The sequence below is a fragment of the Lepisma saccharinum genome, chromosome 8 (genome assembly GCF_977018435.1).
Source record: "Lepisma saccharinum chromosome 8, izLepSacc3.1, whole genome shotgun sequence".
NCBI classification, from domain to species: Eukaryota; Metazoa; Arthropoda; class Insecta; order Zygentoma; family Lepismatidae; genus Lepisma; species Lepisma saccharinum.
Window position 1 is genome coordinate 9,757,950 of NC_139236.1, and position 20,217 is coordinate 9,778,166.

General features: G+C 41.5%; 1 protein-coding gene across 5 annotated transcripts in view; it reads left to right on the forward strand.

Annotated features, from left to right (window-relative positions):
* Nucleotides 1–2,373: 2,373 nt before the first annotated feature.
* The window catches only part of LOC145990857 (nucleolar protein 4), a 372,663-nt gene continuing 354,819 nt past the window's right edge, over nucleotides 2,374–20,217 (forward strand). For all 5 annotated transcript variants that reach the window (XM_083126293.1, XM_083126297.1, XM_083126295.1 and 2 more), the window contains exon 1: nucleotides 2,374–2,949. In XM_083126293.1, the coding sequence (XP_082982419.1) occupies nucleotides 2,563–2,949 (387 nt within the window). In that variant the 5' untranslated portion in view covers nucleotides 2,374–2,562. The remainder of the gene's footprint in view (nucleotides 2,950–20,217) is intronic.

Here is a 20,217-nt window from a genome sequence, read left to right on the forward strand (position 1 = left end):
AGATTTTACATTCAATAACTGACGATGACGAAATATTCTGTTTCTTGAATCAATTATTGTTTTCTTCTTGAACACCAACCAGAATGCTGCAATCAATTTCATGCCTATGTCTTTTTCTGAAGATTTACATTTGCATATTACTTTTGAAGTGGAAGTTAATTATCAAATTATAATTTAATAATATTTTTGCGGTTACAGAATGGGCAGAGGTGCTAAAGGCTAAAAGAATGACCATAAATACAAATAAGAGCAAAGTGATGCAAATAGGAAGAACAGAAGAGGTAATAGAGAGAATACACATAATGTGCGATGGAATAGAACTTTCTTTTGATTTGATTTATTTTGCTTCGCGTTTTGTGCCTCTTGGCTAATTTGCGAAGATGGGGATGAGTGATGAAATGATGAAATTGAGGAATGGACATTCACAAACAACCAAGCCCGACCGGGATTCTAACCCGGGACCCTTGGCGTCGCAGCGCGATGTGCTAACCACTCGGCCACAGGGTCGGGCATGGAATAGAACTGGAGCAGACAGAAAAATATGAGTACCTGGGAACAATCATAAACCAGACAGGAAGAATAGAAGAGGAAGTGATGTATAGAGTAAGGAAATCTAACAATGCATGCTACCAACTAAGCCAGACCATTTTGGAAAAGGGAAATAAAACACCAAAACTAAACTACAAGTGTATAAGTTAGTAGTGGAACCAATTCTACTATACGGAAGTGCAAGCTGGCCAGTAAGAGGAATAGAAGTAATTCAAATAAGGACAGTTGAGATGAAATGTTTCCGTAGAATAGTTTGTTAAAACAAGAAGAGATAGAGTACGTAATGAAAGAATTAGAGAAGAATTAAATCAGAAAACAATAGAAGAGAAACTGACACAAAGACAATTAAAATGTTTCGAACATGTGGTAAGAATGGAACAAGATAGAAAAGCAAAACAATTTATGGAAGTTAGAACAGAGGGAAGGAGAAGAAAATGTACACCCCGGAAGACATTCGAAAAAAGAAAAGAAGAAATAGGACAAAAGAAAGGAAAAGGGAAAAAAATACTCGAAGAGGATGGCGAAGGAACGGGAGAGATGGAAGGCAAAAGGGGAAAGAGGAAGAGAAGATTATTCAATTTTCAATGAGACAGGAAAGTACAAACATCCATGTCTTTCAAAGGAATCGAAACCGGGATTTCAGGCGTTTTAACGTTCTGTACTAACCACTCCTCTACGAGGTAGACAGCAATGCTTTTTCGGGCCTATGCTTGCGATAGATTACGATAGGAACGCACGGGGCAGAAAGCAATCGTACAAATGATACGCTTCTTTACGACTGGCTTACGATTTTTTACTCGAATCGTAAATGTGAGTACACCCTGATAAGAAACAATGGTTTATACTCCATACGGCTATAAGCCTTGCGACTGCAAATCGTAGGTGCCCGTGTAGCCGGTCTCCGTGGCGGAGTGGTTAGCGCAGAGCGCTATGACGCAAGGGATCCGGGGTTCGAATCCCGGCCTGGGCATGGTTGTTCTTTGTGAGCGTTTCTTCATCATATCATCACTCATTCTTATCTTCGCGATTAGCCAAAAGTGGAAGAAAAGCGAAGTTAAAATAAACCAAATCAATTAAGAGTCCAGAGTTCGAATCCTGGGTGCAAGACTTCGATTTTTGTGTTATTATATTTTCATCATCGATCATCCTCATCGTTGCGATGTATCTATACTCTGTCCCGGCTATCTCTGGAGCTAACGAACAGAAACAAGTTTCGTGGAGCGGCGACAGCGATTGCAGTTACCACCCCTCACAGCAGCGTGCCAACTCGAATTCCTCCCCTTCTCTGCCGCTATGCGCTTGCTCTAGAGTTAGGCGGGACAGAGTATAGACAGAGAATCAAAAGACTGCGTAAACTCACCGAACCGTGGTTGCGATTAGGCTTAGTGCGTAAAGTGAATATCAGTGGGAAGGTGCGTAAACTTCTACGATGCCCTTCAGTGTGACGATGCGAAGTTTTTGACGTGACTGCGTACGTTTCCTCAAAACGTGCAAAGTTTTCCTCTTTTCTCTTTATGGCAGCTCAGGAAGTGCAGTATGGACGAGCGAGCACGCTGGAGATGGACACAAAGAGCGGGCAGGAATCGTGTGATCCAAGTCTTCTTCCGAGCGCCGGATGGTTCACCTGTGGCACGAGCTGAGTCGGGACCCTAGTTAGCTGGCGGCTCGGATTCCGTCGGGCGGGAGGGGAAGGGGGGGAGAAGCAGTCGACCCCTCGCTTGCTCCGCTCCGTGTGTCCCGTGGCAGGCGGCGGGGGAGGGGGGAGGGGAGAATCGAGAGGGAGGGGGCCCCACGAAGCGGCCTGGGCGTTCGGGACACAGAAACCTCGCGCACTGCTGGCGGCCGGCTGCCTGGTTACCAGCACGGTGGAGTGACGGGACCTTCTCTATCTTGGGACATCCCACCGTAGGGAAAGAGGACAACGCGAATCGCGCGTCGTTCTTGGGACGGGACGCTCCATTCAAACTCCTTTTCAACTTTTTGTGAATTCGGTTTCGCGTCACGGCCGACCGGATGTCGGAAAAGACGCTCCGACGTCGCGACGGCGGAGGGTGGGTAGTTCCCAAATCGGATTCGACCCCCGGCGGAAGTCCTAAGGATGTTCCCGCGTTCTGGAAAGCGTCGGGGAAAATGTCCCGCAGGGACATGTACGACAACTTCCAACCGTGGGTGCTGCAGACGTACGGTGACGCTGCCAAAACGAAGACCATCACCAAGAAAAAGTACGCAAGAATCCTGAAAACTCTACGCGGCGAAGAAACCAACAGCGCCGAGAATTCAAAGTTTCGTTTCTGGGTGAAGGCCAAAGGATTCCGAATCGGGCCCCCTCCCGGCTACCAGAGGACGTCGGACAAGAAAGAGACCGAGCCGGCCCTTTACGTGCCGACGGCCACCATCAAGGTAAGTCCTCTTTCTTCTCGCCTCCCCCACCTTGCCTGCCTGGGTGTGTGTGTGTGTGTTCAGAGCCCATGCATGTGACGTAACGCATACATTCCCTCCTATCATGCTAATTGTTGGCGTCATGAGTCACCGATTCTTTCATCCGGGAATAGCAAGCGCCAATGGTCGAGAGGTGTGTTGTCTTTTGAAAGCTGCCAGCGAATGGTGTCGAAGGACAGGCGCACTGCAAGTCTATTCAGTCGCGAGGTGGGAATTCTTTCAACTATTTGGCGATATCCGAAGTGAGGAGAAAAAGGCATGCGGTGTTCTACTGAGCGACTGTTTGACGTCGTACTGGATGAACGAAAATTTTGCATTTATCCTGTTAGTAGGATCATACCATAACTTACGGATGATTTTTATGAATGTCTGCCATTTACTTTTTATTTCTTTTTAACTTAGAAGTAAGGGAGCAGCAGAGGCGCATCCAGATGTTACTGTAGGGACGGGCGCATTTGAGTGGGGTACCTCACGTCACCGACCTTTTTTAACATACACTCTCACTGTTTTAGGTAAACAGTTTATCGTACTGTAAAAAGGAAACAAGCTGACCTGCATGTTCTAGAGACTTACAGTATTGTTTCACAAAAATAGGTGACCAGGCCTGGAATAGATGGTTACGATTGTGTGAAAAGAAAAGTGTGAGTAACGATTAGAATAACTGATTTATTGAACATGCGTAGTTTTCTGGAGTGTAATTTCATGAACTTGTTTGTATCAGGTGCATAGAGCTATTCTCTCGGTTCCGATCCCATTTTGAGGCACATTGCACCGTTATTAAGATCCAAATTTAAACTGTAGGTCCAGTCGCGATTGACGTATGTCAGGATAAACTTGATTTAAATAAAACTTAGGAAAATATTCTCTACATTACGCATGGTGATAAAAGAAGATGTGAGTCTTCAAAAACATTAGGCATAAAAATATATCGAAAAACCTGCCAGTTGAGAGTTCCGAACGCTCTTATCGGCCTCCCCGTGGATCAGCGCCTGGGATGCAGTGGTGTACTAACACCTATCTAGTGAGTCAAACGACTGTTTTTTCCTACTTGTCGTCCGCTTGGTTCAGTCAAAGCCAGCCTCCCGGATGGCGTAGTGGTAACGTCGTCGCCTTGTAATCAAGGGATCTCGGGTTTGAAACTCGGTGTAGGCACATTGCACCGTGGTTCGAATCCCACTTTAAACTGTAGGTCCAGTACCGATTAGCCTTTATGTGCATAAAGTGGACCTAAAACAAAAAATTAAATCAGTGATTGTTTAGACATTTCTGGCGGTAGTCACCTAATTTCAGACATTATAAAAGGGGGTGGGCGTGATTTTTAGATGAAAAGAAGATGATTGACTTGTGCTCTATTTGTTTCATATGTGTATTTTTAGTTGTAGATACCTCACAATGGGTGATTGGCATATTGTAGACTTCAAGGAGAAGTGTTATGCTTAAAACGGTGGGAAATCGCAATTTAAGTACAGTAATTGAAAGTTTGGATATCTCTTTAATCCTGCAAAATGTAAGAGCACTAACAGTTACGCTACTAGCTTTCGCCTGAACTTCAAATAAAATCCCAAGCTGTCAAAATATTGCGACAATAAGTTATTCCAGATTCTCGTACCGAAATTGTAAGCGGAAGTAGGGGGTGGACTACAACGACGTTTTAAATATATGAAATATAGATGTGTTCAGAATACAGTGTATATCAATGTGGAAAGAGGAACGTTATACAACTATTCTTTTTGACAAAAAAAACACTAACAATATAGCATTTCTTAACGCAGCTTCTCTCTTTAATATTTCTTCATTTCCCTCAAATGCTTAAAGATATCATTTAGGACGCTGTATCCTTTAAAAACTATTATAAGATTTATTCATAACCCAATGTGAAACCTTGTTTTCCCCACGTTCAACAAGACCATGCACAACTCGAAAGAAACGAAACCACTTTACAACGATGAATGGTGAGCTTGAGTGCTTTTCAGTTTTGAATTGACTTTTAAGTCCAGTTTATGCACAAAAAGGCTAATCGGGCCTGAACCTACAGTTCAAAGTGGAAACCGAACCACTGTGTACCTCCACTGGGTATCGAACCCGGGACTCCTTGATTACAAGGCGACGGCGTTACCACTAGGTCATCGGGAAGCCCCTGGTGAATGATGATTAGGTGAAATAGACGGAACACGCATTCCCTAACTGGACCCTAAGCCACAGCCTCCGAGGGGAAGAAAAGGGGGGGGTAGTTAAACATTCAACGCGCTCGATCATCGGAGCAACACCTTTCGCGGAATAAAATCAATCACCGTGAGTTAAAACTGGTGACACCTCCCCTTCCCTTCCCCTACTACCCTGCCAGGAGCTCTAAATATAAATACCGAAATGCGAGGCGACGTAATATAGCCATTCTTTCCGGTTCTGATCTACAGAAGCACCGAAGACACTATGACGGAAAAGAAGCGCAACAATGCTTTCATTCGCCTCAGCCTCATTAACCTACTTGTATGAATTTATCAGAGCTCCTGCTTAACCGGACGGTACGAAAGGTCCCGGTTGTGATTTCCGGTTTGAGTTATTTGACCCAAAATCTTGAGGACAATCTGGAAGCTGCCTCCCGTCCCGAAAGCCGAGAGGAGTAGCGGTATGACTCGATGACTGATCACGCGTCACCCAACTAGAAACCACTTGTCAGGCCTTGGTTCACAAAGGATAGTTGCGCCACAGAGTTTTAAATTTTAGCGTGAAATTTTCAGAATCAGTGGCGTATCCAAACTGGTGTTGGTAGGGGGCTATACCCCCTCCCAATTAGCTCAGTATTACTGAAAAAGAAGAACTTGAAAGGCCGGAAAAGATGGCAAAATGAGGCTGACTTCTACAATAGTATACCAACCGACCCCCTTCGAAAATATTTGGCACGCCTTAGTTTAGAATGTACTGCTCATCAAGAAAATTTTAGTCCGTGATGGTTTTAATGGATTCTGTAGTATTGAAGAAACTATATGCAACAAGACTGCCAAAGATAAAGACCGTACCTTCAAGATATTTTGAACAGTAACCTCTGCCAAATAGATTTCGTCGGGTGACGCTTGCTCTGTCCCGATTATATTTTTTCCCTGGATCTGTAGATCGAATCTCGCTGCATTCAAATTCTTTCATATTATCCACTTGATACCGAAATGACGTCAGAGTCTGGCTTCACTGGAGTCCTTTCACTTCAGCTGTTTACGTCCCTTTTCTGCCTCTAGGACACTCGCGACAATAACGATAAATAATGATCATTAGATGAAAGAATGAACTCACAACCTGGACTAGAATGAACCCAGAACTTGTGGATATTTTTATCAACAATATATTTCTATTTGGAAGAGATTTAAATAACAAATTTGTCAATTTCTATGAAATATAAACGTAAACGCTTAGGACACTTGTTCCATTGACGGCGCCAGAAAAAATGAGTGGAGAGACCGAGGGAGATATTTACTTGGGAGTGGAGGTCAGGGGTGCCCACAGGGGGGATTATGGCGCAAGTTGCGCCATCGAGATTTTTTTGGGGGGGATTTTTCCTTTCAAATAATATAAAATTCAACATTTATATCTTTTTCGAAAATATATGTAAAGATTTTACACCTTAAATGCACCATATTAAATCCATTATATGAAGAAAAGAAAGTGTTTAAGGGCATTATCGAAGGAGGGGGCCGAGGGAGATATCCAACTTTTACATATTAGGCCTTAATTGACATGTGGGTTCTGGTGGGGGGATTCTGAATTAAATGTTGGGGGGACAATATCCAACTCTAGGTCTTAAATTATGGGGAGGATTGAGGGGGATTGAGCATTAAATTGAGGGGGTATCCAATTCTTGTGTATTGCTATTGTCTTAGACTGTTGCGGAAATTCTGGTGTGGAGACTGAGAATTTTTTTTTTTTAGAGGACGCAATATCTGCTCTTCAATATCAGTAGTAAGTCTAAAATTAATTGAATATTACATTTAAAAGGGGGGGATAGAAAGCTATTGATAACGATTTCTGTAGAGGAGAAAGAGTTCGAACATAAAATTTTGGAGACTGTATTTAGCGATATGGTATCCACACGTTTTCGACCCCGAACTTGCCAAAGGGGAAGCTGGAAAAGACTAAGAATGTATTGGCATCCTATTAAATTAATATTCTTGAAAGCCCGCAAAGAAATGGATGTAAAAATTTTCTTGCTGGCTTCGCTCGCAATGATGTGTTGCTAGGATGCGTGTTTGTCGCTTGAATGAGGTGAATGTGAAGTTTTTATACTATAGCTGCATTACAAGACAAGCGATATACTCGATTATGATGAACGATTTTAGGGCTGGTCTTTAGTGATGGCCCCCCTGTTTAGGTAGACACGATGTCGTAATTAAACACTTTGTGCGGATTACGATATGGTTTGAGGGCGCGAATGATATGATTTGGGGGGATGCATGGCTTGATTTTTGGGGGGGATGCGCCATTGGCCTTGGGGGGATGGACACCCCTGGTGGAGGTGGGGGGGTAGTGGTTTAATAGAAATGCAAAAATTGTGCTAGAACCTCGTTTATCTACTTTCCTGGGGGTGGACTAATCGACCGAGGTGACACTGACTCCCTTCCCTTCTGGCTCAGTCAGTTACTCGCTCGGCACGAAGTTAATCTGAACGAAGGTCTCTGGTAGGAATCATATTCCATGCGTATTGTATTTGCATGCATAACGTAACGTTAATGGTTAATCGTGATCATGAGGATTACAATATAATATAATATAAATAACACATGGCGCAACAGACCGTGAGAGCACGGGGTGACGTGTGGTCAGCAAGACGAATCCCCAGCCGTTGTTGCATGTTTCCATGACCGGTCACACCCACTGTGCGGAAGATTAAAACAAGAAATTGATGAATAGACACAAAGTAGCATCCACGTTCAGTTCGGGACTCGAGCTCGGAACATTCGGTTGCAGATTGGGACGGTCCACGCTCTTGGCCATCAGGCCGCCATAAGTTTCTGCTGTAGGAACGACAGGTCTGTGCAAAGGGAATCGTCACGCCCAAGCCGTGGTGGAGTGATTAGCACAGCCCGCTTTTAAACATTATAGACGAGACGAGACTGACCATCTGTCCCGTCTCGTTTTCGATACGAGACACTAGACGGGACGAGACGGCTCATGAAAAGTCTCGTCTCGGAAGTCTCGAAAACTTACAAACAAAATAATTAATCACTTGCAAATAATTATTTACTCGGAATAAAGTATTTTTGTTTGAAACCCAAATCAGCGTGTATTACATCCAAAAAAGGCTATCTTACTTACTTTTTAAAACAAGCTTAATAATTTTGTTTCAAGTACATTACTGAAATACCGATTCAGATATTTATTTGTAAAAATATTGTGGTAAGAGAACTGTTCTCGATAATTTCTTTGAGTGAGAAATTTATGAAAATATTTTAAACCTTACGAAGAAAATTGCGGGCGTTGTTTGCTTTTCCATATTAATGAAATTGTTTATCCTTAAAACAGCTGGAATGTTTTTAACGCTTTCAAAGTATAAAAAAAACTACTGTTATAACGCGTAAGCTATAGTAAGGCAATAATTAGTAGTAGTAGTAAGGCAATAGTAGTACAATAATTGTTATCGTTACAACACGATATATTCCCGCATCAGAAATTACAGAAATTCCACATAAAATCGTGTCATCTAAGGAACTGACCAAAAGCAAGGTCTGTAATCTGCCTTGCTTTTTGTAATGCCTCCACGACAACTCGCGGTCAGGAACTAAAGATGGAGCAAAAGAACGTTTAAATCCAGTGAAGAGATGTAATTAATTAAAATTAAGGGACTGGTTTGTGGCATAACTTCACTGGATGATCAATATCCTCTCATGCTTGTCGAGTCGCCTCGGTTCGAAAGATTGCATTCATTACTGTAGGTTCGTTTCTAAGCGACATTTCTCGCTTTTCGCTTTTCCCTTTTCGCCTGTCGCCTGTTGCTTGTCGCATAGGTCAGACCGAAGTAAGAAGTGACCAGATCAAAGCAACAACCTATGTCGCTTAGAAACGAACACATTCGTTCGGTGCCACATTCCGAACCGAAGAAAAGCGAGCTGCACGTGTCGCTTGCGTGTTGCTGGAAACAGTTATTTTCTATCAGTGGCGTGCCCAAGGGGAGGGGTTGGTGGGGGTTATAACCCCCCTTTTGACCCAGCATTCCTAAAAAAAATGAGAGCTGACTACCAGAAAAAGTATACGTAACCCCTGCCTTTCGAAATTCCTGGGCACGCCACTATTTTCTATGGCTGTCCATATCAATATCTCACTTTCATGTTTTTTCTTTCATCCGTTAAGCATTCTCTAATTTCTCTATATTTTCCGATGTTCCAACGTAACTTCGATTTTTTAAATTGGTGTTTTAAATCCACTTTATGCACAGTAAGGCTCATCGAGACTGGACCTACAGTTTAAAGTGGGGTCCGAGCCACTAGGTGCCTCCACCGGGTATTGAACCCGTGATTCCTTGATTAAAAAGTGACGAAGGTAACACCATGCAATCGGGGAGAACCTATGTAGTAATAGACAAATAGTTAAGGCCGAATCACACGGAACTGGATATCCAGTTAGTTGGCGCTGAACGGGCTACCTGCCCTAATGTGATGGCTGACTGCTTCACTAGTTTGGAGGAATAGGACATGTTCTAATTGCTACTGGCTCTCCTCGACTGGATTCTGTGGAACAGCCAATCTGAGCAAAGTTTGGCCGTGTGAAGATAATCTGTGAGTTTGCAAAGGGGAGTTTTTTGTCTGTGGTTTCCGAGTGTTGGCTGTTTTTGTTAGTTTCTCGATAAAAAAAAAGTAAAGAGATGATGCGCAATTCATTCGCGTTCAGTTCATTAATATTTAGGTATTTATGCAATGAGATGTGTACGTGACCCTTTTTTTTTTTAATGAATCCTGGGAATCTCTTGTTCCTCCAAAAGTTTGTTCGGTACGCATTGATTACCATACTTTTTTGGAGCCAATTTCTAGTCCATAATTTTCTCTTTTAATTTTTAATAAAAACACAAAGCAGTATTCTTCAAATTGCTCGTCCATCTTTACAGATTGTCTGCTCTGCGCAATGAATCATGGGAACAAAACAACTAACAAATATCGTGTGAGGCGAAAACAAGCAAATGGGTAGCCAATCCAGCGCCAATTAGGGCATTCCTACTAGATATCCAGTTCCTTGTGATTCGGGCTTTAGATACTGTGCGTTGACGTGAATAACATATCTTGCCTGACGTCAAAGGAGTAAGAGGAATCATGAGGCAACAAGCGGCATCTGCGGCTTGGAAATGAAGACTCAGTAATAAATGCAACCTTCCGTTGGCCATTTTCTAGTTGCTATACTGTATCGTGTCGCCTCTGTCTATTGGTAGCTCATGCGCGGGGAATGCCCGCTAATAGACTAAATGAGATTGTGTCGCTTTTCGCTTCGGTGCGATAGTCCCGCGATGCTTGGGGATTCCACCAATCGAAGGCAGGCTTGTGCAGCCTCTCGTGCCGCAACGGTGCGCAATGTTGCTGTTGATGGGCTCGTTCCCAAGCGTTCCCAAGCGGCATGTGTCGCGTGTCGCTTCGGTGTCAAATCTCCCTTACATGAAGTCTCTCGAACCGAAGCGACTCAACAAACTGTTTGCGTGTGTCGTGTTCCCTCGGACTGTTGTTTGTGCATGCGCGGTGAAAGTTGCTTATAAACTGAAGAGGCCCGTGTCCCTTGTCGCTTCAGTGTGAAACTACCGTGTCGCTTGTCTGAACTCTCACTTTAAAGGAGCTTGCAGGCCAAAGCAACAGGCTCTTGGAAACGAAACTTCAGTAAATGTAACCTTCCGAACCGAAGCAATACGACAAGTTGCACGTGTAGCTGAAACTCGGTCGTTTTCTTAACATCGTGCGGTGTGCCGCCTCGGCCTGTTGTTGGTGCATATGCGGTGAATACTTGCCTAGACGGAACGGGTTCGTTCGTGTCGCTTGTAACTTTGTAAGATTACAACCCCACCGTGCGAATTGTCTCCTGTCTTGTGTTTCTTCGGTGTGAAAGCTCTCTTAGTGTACGATGGATAAAGAGTGGATGGACGTCAGAAATACAAGGCAGATCCCATAAACTATCTAGCTATTGGTAATCAACAAATTTTATTTTAGACTAAATATTAATGTCCTTTTTAACAAACCTTATTTTTTCTGACTGTACAGTGAACAAAATGTTATTAAGATTTAACCCACTTTAGGGAATAATGTTTTTCCCACTCTTAACTTTTGTTGGCATGATATCCTACATTAATTTTACGAGACGAGACGAGACAAACGAATATTTTCGAGACGAGACACGGAACGGGGCAGCATTTCCACGAGACGAGACGAGACAGGTCAAAGTCTCGTCTCGTCTCGTGGGCAACACTACCCTTCATCAATTTTATCATATCATCATTCAACCACATTTTCGCAATTAGCCAAAAAGTGCCAGAAAAGCGATGTAAAATAAACCAAATTAAATCAGTCAACTTCTCCCCAACAATACAAGGACCACGAGCTCCCTTTTCAGGATCCAGTATCCGATGGTTTTGGGTTGCTCCTTACCATGGAATGGGTGAGATTTCATCTAATTCATCCCAGTATAACTCTCTTTCCAAATTTTGTTAATGTTTTTGGTTTTTCTTTACAAATAAAAGAATTCTCATGTTGTTATTATCTTTGGCTTCAATTCTTTTACATACTTAAAGAATTTTCGTAGTTATTCAGCCTTTTATTTTTTATTTGGTTTGGTAATTTTCGTCGATTTTCCTCACATTTGGCTAATCGCAAAGATTAAGATGAAGAAGATAATATGAAGTGAACGGACAGTCAGAACAGAAAACAAAACAAGTTCACATCTAATTTAGACCTAATTCTTTACTTGTCAACAAGCTTGGTCATTTTCATTGTCGCGATCAGTCAAAAGTGGCAGAAAAGGGAAGCTAAATAACAAATTAAATAATTATGCTGTGATTTATTTATTGTACATATTTAATTACAATTGAATAATTGAACATATTTCCGTGTAAAGTTGTTGGAATCAAGGCATCGAAAAAAAAAAGAATTTACAGGTCCTGGTTTTACGAGACCTCTAAATAACATGATAAGTATGTGTGCATGTATTTAATATTCGAAGCGGTGACATGTTTACATCTTATTGTTATCCACCGCACGGACAGATGACGTCATGAATGAGCATGAGCTCACGAAAAAAGAGAACGGTTGCATCCCGTTTTTGTAAATTAGCAGGGAGACTGGAATTTTATACGGAAAATGTTGTAAACATTAGCGTGACATCTAACGGTATGCCATGCTCTAAACACTAGACCTCAGGGGGTCGTTTTCTCATCTATATTCTCCGATCCATGTAAGAAGATTCATTGCAATTATCATACGTCTGCATGTGATAGTTTATAGTGTGGCGTCTATCCTTCAGAACAATGCTTTTCGTGGAGCGCCTACGTAGTACACAGCAAATGAGACAGATTTTTGTTCTCCTTGTAGGTGTTGGGTGTTGTTTCTGGCAAATATCAAAACCACACGAAAGGATGTTGTAGGTTACATTAGCGAATAGGAGCAGCAGCTTGTCCATTGATGGGGTTTCCTCAAAGCTTAGAACTCGGATATAATTGATCTCTCGACTGCTACTGCATGCAATCCTAAATATGTTCACAAAACGACCCAATATTTTTAAATAGCTACACTTACGTTGCTACGTGATATACACGAATGGCTTTGGTGTTCAACAACATTATTAATAGCTGGAAGTTTGATGCTGCGATCGGACACTATCCACCGTCATAACTAAATCTCCACGGAAAATATTTACAACGTTTTGTAGCATTTCCTTACGAAACAACAATTTCAACGTCTCCGTTCAAATCCTATACTTTGCAAGTGGTATTCCACAGTTCTGTTACTTAAATTGACTTGTTGATTTAAGTTCACTTTTTTCACAGAAAGGCTAATCGGGACTGGACCTTCAGTTTAAAGTGGGATCCGAACCAATGCGTGCCTCCATCGGGTATCGAACCCGGGATCCCTTGATTACAAGGCAATGACGTTACCATTACGCCATCGGGTAGGCCCTTTCTGATACTTCAACTTGGCTATACCCATAAATGAAAAACGCATGGTTACAAGTCTGTTGAATATGAAGAGCAGATCTTTTCAAGTCCAAGAATTGGTTCTATTATATGTTATGCCTGTTGATTTAATCGCGACTTTAATGATGAATGATGAAGAGATAAAATTGGTGATGGGGCAACTACAACGATATGCCTTGACCAAGGTTTGAGATCTCTGACGACGCAACGCTTGACGCAAACCATTCCACCACAGAGCCCAGGAATGAATTGGTCTTTGATGCTAATTGGATTTAATTGTAACATAACTTGTTCAGATGTACTGTATATTCTTTATTATTATTATTATTGACTTAAGAAGATGCTAACAGATAACAGAGCTGACTAAGTTCAAAACTTCTAAATGTTAAGACTTCTTGAACATGAAAACTATTTGCGTATGTAATTTAAAATTGTTTCATTTTTTTGTGTGTAGAAGTCTTTTACCTATCGCTCCTACATCCGTAAATTGTATGCAGCCGCCTATACATTGTTGTTAGTTGGGGTTGCCTAACCACTAGGGGAGGAAGATCGAGAAAGATACTCTTGCTTAGATTGTTCAGTCACGGTAATCAGCTGCCACCTAGTACAGTCCACGGCAAATGTAATAGTAGGCAAATTGTCCATCGTTATCCTATAATTTTTATGGAAGTTAATTCTGTTGATGCAGAGCAGATATCCTCAGCTTATTGAAGTTTTTATTCCAATTCTTGATCACATTATGGAAAGAAAATGGTGATGAAACATCACCTACTATTACTATGCCGTTGTTGTACGTCTGGGAAAATTACATACCCACACAAATACACACCACAGTTGGAAATAACTTTGTGTTTAACAACAGATAGGGGTGTATTTTTTGTTACTAGTTGCTTGTCAAGCAAATTCTAGTACAAGACAACACATAATTTTGAGTGGCCCATACACTGTCTACGGCAGTCAACAGTCGGTTATTGTTAATTATGTAATGTCTTCCAAACTATGACAGCTGCTTCAAACACGAAACTTTGTGAGTTGGAATTGAATCGGCAGGTTTAAGAAGGGAATGAAGACCAAAAAATGGCAAAATGACCTTTTGTACTCGACATCATCGGAACGCGTCGCTCTACACGTGAACGTGAATAAATATATAAAAGGCCGTCCCTAGAGGAAGATAAAGAACTATGAAATCAACGTAAGTTGTGAGAAGGAAATTAATCCCGGACCTATTACAATGCCACATTACAAATCAACGAAAAAAAGTGAATGATGTTAGGAGAATCATCCCCTACATTCCAGACCACAAAAAACCTTGCTACGACGTCATGGCAACTTGGCCTACAACTTCTCACCACGATGAAGATCAGTCGGTGGATGAATGACTGTTTGTTGTTTGACTTGCCTTCAAATTTCCAAAATTTGGGCATTACTATTTTGTATTATTCATTCCATTGTGCACTTTCGTGTTGTGCACTACACGAAAATATATTTTATTTTCCATTGTGCACTTTATTTCCGTTTTTTTCCCCCAGCAAAAACTTATACGTTTTAAGAAGGAAATAAATAACCCACTTTTTTTTTTACATTTTATACAAGTTTTGGTTACATGTACATTGTTTTTCACGTACTCCTCCATACCTACGCAGTGTTCCAGTACGAATTTTGTTGTTCACACTCTCCCACTTATACAGTTTTTCTTGATTTCCCACAAATTTACTTTTTGAACTTATTACCTTCTTAAATCTGCCGATTCAATTTATATTATATTCGCCTGCCATATGTGTAGACCCTAAACATGCCTCAAATATGTAATTCGTACTTTATTAATATTTATTTAATATTTATCTATAGGCTATGCTCGAATCAATAACTTTAACGAATCTATGCATATTTATTGGCGTTTCATTCTTACCAACCATTTTTTCTTACCTCTTTTACTAGTATCGTGTATTTTTTCCAATTTGCCACTATCAGTGCCTGCTGTAGATACAAATATAAATTTGATAGACTTGCTATTATGATTAAGATTAACCTTATTGACCAGTTCATTCAAGAAATTGCAACCAACGTAATCTCAGTTTGTGATTAATACCGATGGTTGATATGGCGCTTACGTAGAAAACACAGATCCAACTTTTTTGAATGCGAGTGTACCTTTCTGAATATTTAAACGCATGAAACTTGTATTGTGATCCCAAACATTTCACAAATATTACCGTAAAATGTTGGTGTTTTAATTATATATATATACATACGCCATTGCTTAATTAACTACAGTGTGTGTGAAAGCGAGGAACTATTCTCGGTGATATTTTACCACGTCGAGGTCCAGATTAGATGCTACGAGACAACGGAAAAATACATTTTTATTCTGTATGGCAGGAGTTCCCAAACTTTTTGTTTTTCGGCGCCCCTTTTCAAGATTTTTCCGCGGCGCCCAAGTCAGAATGTAGGCCTATCTAACACTTGCAACGCTCTGTTAATATGGTTAGGATGCTTGTCTTAAGTTAAAAAATTAACATACATTTTAAATTCAGAAACATTTTACATGTAGAAAGAACGAAATAAGCACATAGTTGGAACAATAATATCATTGAATTTGAGTGAAAATATTGGAACATTTCGCGGTACTTTGGGAACTACTGCTATATGCAAATCAGCAATGTGGATTCGGGATTATGACGGACCTTTCCCCTCAGAATATATTTAAAAAGGATAGTACAGTCACGAACACTTTTGGGTTGCAATAATCCCATTGAAAGCGAATGGTGTCGTTACAACATAGAACTGTCCGTGACTGTACATTCTCCTGTCCGGCGAGAGGCTATCAGTGTGAAGTCACGCTCACAAAGAACCAAATGACAAATGTTCAAAAACTGTTGTGGACATCTGCCCTCTCGGAACCCCGACACTGGAGCTTCATTTCTTGGTTCTCGACAAACACTGGTGCAAACGGGGAGAGTTGAAAAACATCCTTTGCGCACAGTTCCTGTCGGTGTCGAGTCGACATGGCATTAAATATTTTCTTGCATCGACAAAATATTTCAAAGGGTTTTTATGCCCGTAAAAAAGAAGATGCAAGAGCATTCTGGGGGCATCTTCGGGAGGCGTCGATTGCTTGGCTACTGGAGTTGAAGCGGAACCTGCTCTGAGAGTGGAAAGAAGGAAAAAAAAAAATGAGAGAGAGAGAGAGATACATCGAGGGGCAGTAAAGGCCCCGCCGTGCGTTTGCCCGTCCTGCCTAGCGAGCCGCGAGAGCTGAGCAAGGTTGGGCGGCGGGGGGGAAAGGGAGGGGGGAGTGACGGGTGTTGTGGTTTCGTAGGGGAGGAAGTAGCGGCGCGTGTGTAGCCGGTCACGATTCGCTGGTCTCGGTCTCCCACCAGGCACTTCCTGCACGCTTTTGCCGTGACTCTCTCTCTGCTACCGCGGCTTCCCTTCCTTATCTTCCTGTGCAGAAGAGGAGCTTTAATTTTAAACGTGTTCGAGCTGACCTCGCGGCACCTTGCACGTAATCTGTAAGGACGGAAGGAAAAGTTGTGCTGTACGATGGACGGCATGACTGTGACGTCACGCTCCAAGATTTAGTCCAAGCAAACTTCTCACGTGGACTTTTATTAAGGCTCTGTTGGACCAGGGCAGCTGTTTTCAAATTTTCCTCTCATTTCAAAAATCCGCTATGATATTTTAAAATCTGAAAAATTGCATCAGCTTGGAATTCCTTCTAGAGCATTCACTTGAATTTCATGCGGTTGCCTTCCTCTGTTGTCTAGATATTATCAATAGTTTCGTGATTACGTAAGTCTATTAATCTATGCCGACAGTCAAAGGTCCAAAATTATAAATTGTTTCGTTCATCCATGTAAAGATGAGATTTCGGAGAATACATCTATCTATTGCACATACCTTACAGAAGAAAATGAAAAGAATAAATGGAGTAGGAAATCAAGTAAAGCGAATGATCCTGGCGGTGTCCGATCCGGAACAGCATCCAATAGGCGGCGCCGCTGCAGTCACGTGATGCTGTTGAATTCACTGAGTTCATATGGGCAGCGTCACTGAAAGTGAGCTCGTTTGAGCTTCGGCTGTGTTCGGAAACGGAATAGCACCTCGCGGCCCCTTCCATGTACTCTGTACGGACGGAAGCAAAAGTTGTGCGGCGCAATTCCACAAGAGGACTAGCGACTTCAGTCTAGATAGTGACTCAAGTTGGCTTGTTCGGTTGTTACTTCCTCTCCCCTCTCCTATTTCGACGGTTGTTCATGAGAGGGAGTTTTATCGCATGGTTCTTCGCTGGGTGTAGTTCAAGTCCTGATTCGAACGCCACTTTACATCAAAGGAAGATCCGAATAATCAGTTTCCCTCTGACAACCATTGTCAAAGTTCACGTGGAGCCCAGTATATCCTCCCCTCAAAACTTTTACACCAATAGCGTTCGTTTTAGGATGTGACATTTCTTGTCAAGTCCACGTGGAGTAAATGACATGTTGCCAATTAAGTTTTTTTTTTTTTAGAGATTTCATAACGTAAGGTTGCGGTTATCTTTTCTAGGTTGTGTTTTTTATATTGTGTTGTACTTTAAAAAATGAAAAAGAAAACAATGTGGGCACCTTGGGAGTGCAACGTCGTTGGAGTTCGTGTTTGATGTCTAAACACTGCAGGTAGTGACAACAGCGCTTCTCAGTAAAACAGGTGCTGGCTCGAAACCAGATACGCGTCTGGTCGGCTTCCTCTCGAGATATGTCAATCAGGACTTCTACTATACCTGGACTTACAGAACGGACTTCCCACTTGGATGACGACGCTCTCGCCATTTGATAGGTTAGTCCCTGTAGTCACAATCGAAAGAAAATGAAATACTCCCCTCGTGGTAATAATTGACAAAGATAGTTGACAAAGAGATAAAAAAAGGAGGGGGAAGACCAAACTAGAAAAAATTTAAACAGGTTTACGTAGCCATGAAAATATTGGGAATATCTAGACAACAGCGAAAACAAACAACACGAAACATCACGTGAATGCTCTAGAATTAATTTTAAGCAGATGTAATTTTTCAGATTTTAAAATATCATAGCGGATTTTCAAGTGGAGAGGAAATTACGAAAAAGGTTTTGCTGGCATCGGCTAAAGGTCCAGCCGAGACTTTTTTCGTGAAAATGACTAAGTCACCCATGAATGAAAAGCTCATTACATAAAAATGTACTGTTGGTCTAGGCCAGCGTACGACATTATACAACAGATTTGGTGGGTTAGCAACGGTCCGTTCCAGGATTCGGCCAGGGAAGCTAGGGAAATTTATGAGCCAAGAGCTCGACCTAACATTACCTGGTCTTGTTTACCCGTTGCAGTTACCAATGATCAGATATTAATTTCTACCTCTTGTACATGAGGGAAACAAACATAGATTTTAACATGTTTAATTATTAAAGACATAAACCTAACATACTTACACAAGCAAAAGGATACACTTGTTACACATGATTGGCGCTTATCGCCACACACGATTGTACACTTATAACACAATACTGTCCCGGGTTCGAACTCTTATGCACACACTCTACCGTGTAAGTTACTGGCGCACTCTCTATTCCAAGTCTCGTCACACACTTTGGAGGATAATGTTCCTTTTCGAGCCTAGTCGCACACTGTTGGCGGGTACTCTCTATTTCCAGTCTCGTCACACACTGTTCTTTCTTCCAAACTATATTCCAAAACTGTAGGTTTTGGTGGATCACGTGTCCCCCTGGCCCAATGAGATTGTCCGGCGTTGTTTTTACCAAACCGTGAGAACAGCATCCCCTAGACGTTCTCTGGATCTTCCAGTTTCTGCCACATGTTACCTAAATTAGTTCAGCGACGATGGGCAGTGTCCAGTCGAAGGGATACAGGGCTCATTTGTCACTTCTCGCATTCCTTCGTCCTGGTCCCTCCCTGGCTGGGGAGAGAAGAAACATAGCCCACACAGGAAGAAACTTGGTTCCCAACTTTCCGAAGAAAGGAATTCTCAACTTGGAGCAACATAGAATTGCTATAACATATAGTATTTTTCTCTATTTCAGACAGTTAGATTTATTTAATTTCATAATTGGATCATGTGTATCTTAATGCGAGTATTTTTTGTCACCTTTTGTACATGTGCAGTCAATGAGAGAATAAAGGATAAAAAGCAAAGATAAAACTAAATACATGCTTACAGGCCGAAATCAAGTGTTAGGCAATAATCGAAATTTAATTATTGATATCAGCTCGTTTCCAAATTCAAGTACTTAGGAGTAATACTAACAAATGAACATGATATTAAAGAAGAAATAAAAAGTAGGCCTAATCCAGGAAATGCATATTATCTTTTTCTTCATAAACTTTTATCTTCTCGTGCAATACATAAGAAACTAAATGTTAAAATATACAACAAAAAAAAAAGTTGCATGGATGCGAAACTTAGTCCCTTACATTGAAAGAGGAACATAAATTAAGAGTATTTGAAAATAAAATCCTTAGAAAAATATTTGTACTTAAAAGGGATAACGAGACAGGTGAGTGGAGAAGGTTACATAATTTGTATTCATGTCCATATATTATTAGAATGACTAAATCAAGAAGACTTAGGTGGATAGACCATGTGGAACAAATGGGAGAGGAAAGAAGAGTTTACACGATTCTTGTTGGGAAACCTGATGGTAAGAGACCAGTAGGGAGGCCAAGACGAAGGTGGAGGAATAACGTTGAGATGGATCTCAAGGAAATCGGTAGGGATGGAAAAGATTGGATTGATCTTGCCGAGGACAGGGACAGATGGAAGGCTTGTGTTGCTGCAGCTATAAATCTTCGGGTTTACGAAGGCTAGAGAGTAGAGTAAGTTATTTAGTTAGTTAGTCGAGCCTAAAGCTTGTAACAAGGAAGCAAACACAGAATACTTATTACAACATACAAAGCACTTTGGCCATGACTGTAAGAGGATCATTGCTCACTAATTACTATAGGAGGAAATTGAAATATATATCGCAGTTGGGGTATTTGTTATTTCGCCAAGCCACTCTAACATTAAGGATATATGTATGATATTTTGTATGGGTGCATATTTTAAAGGAATGGTG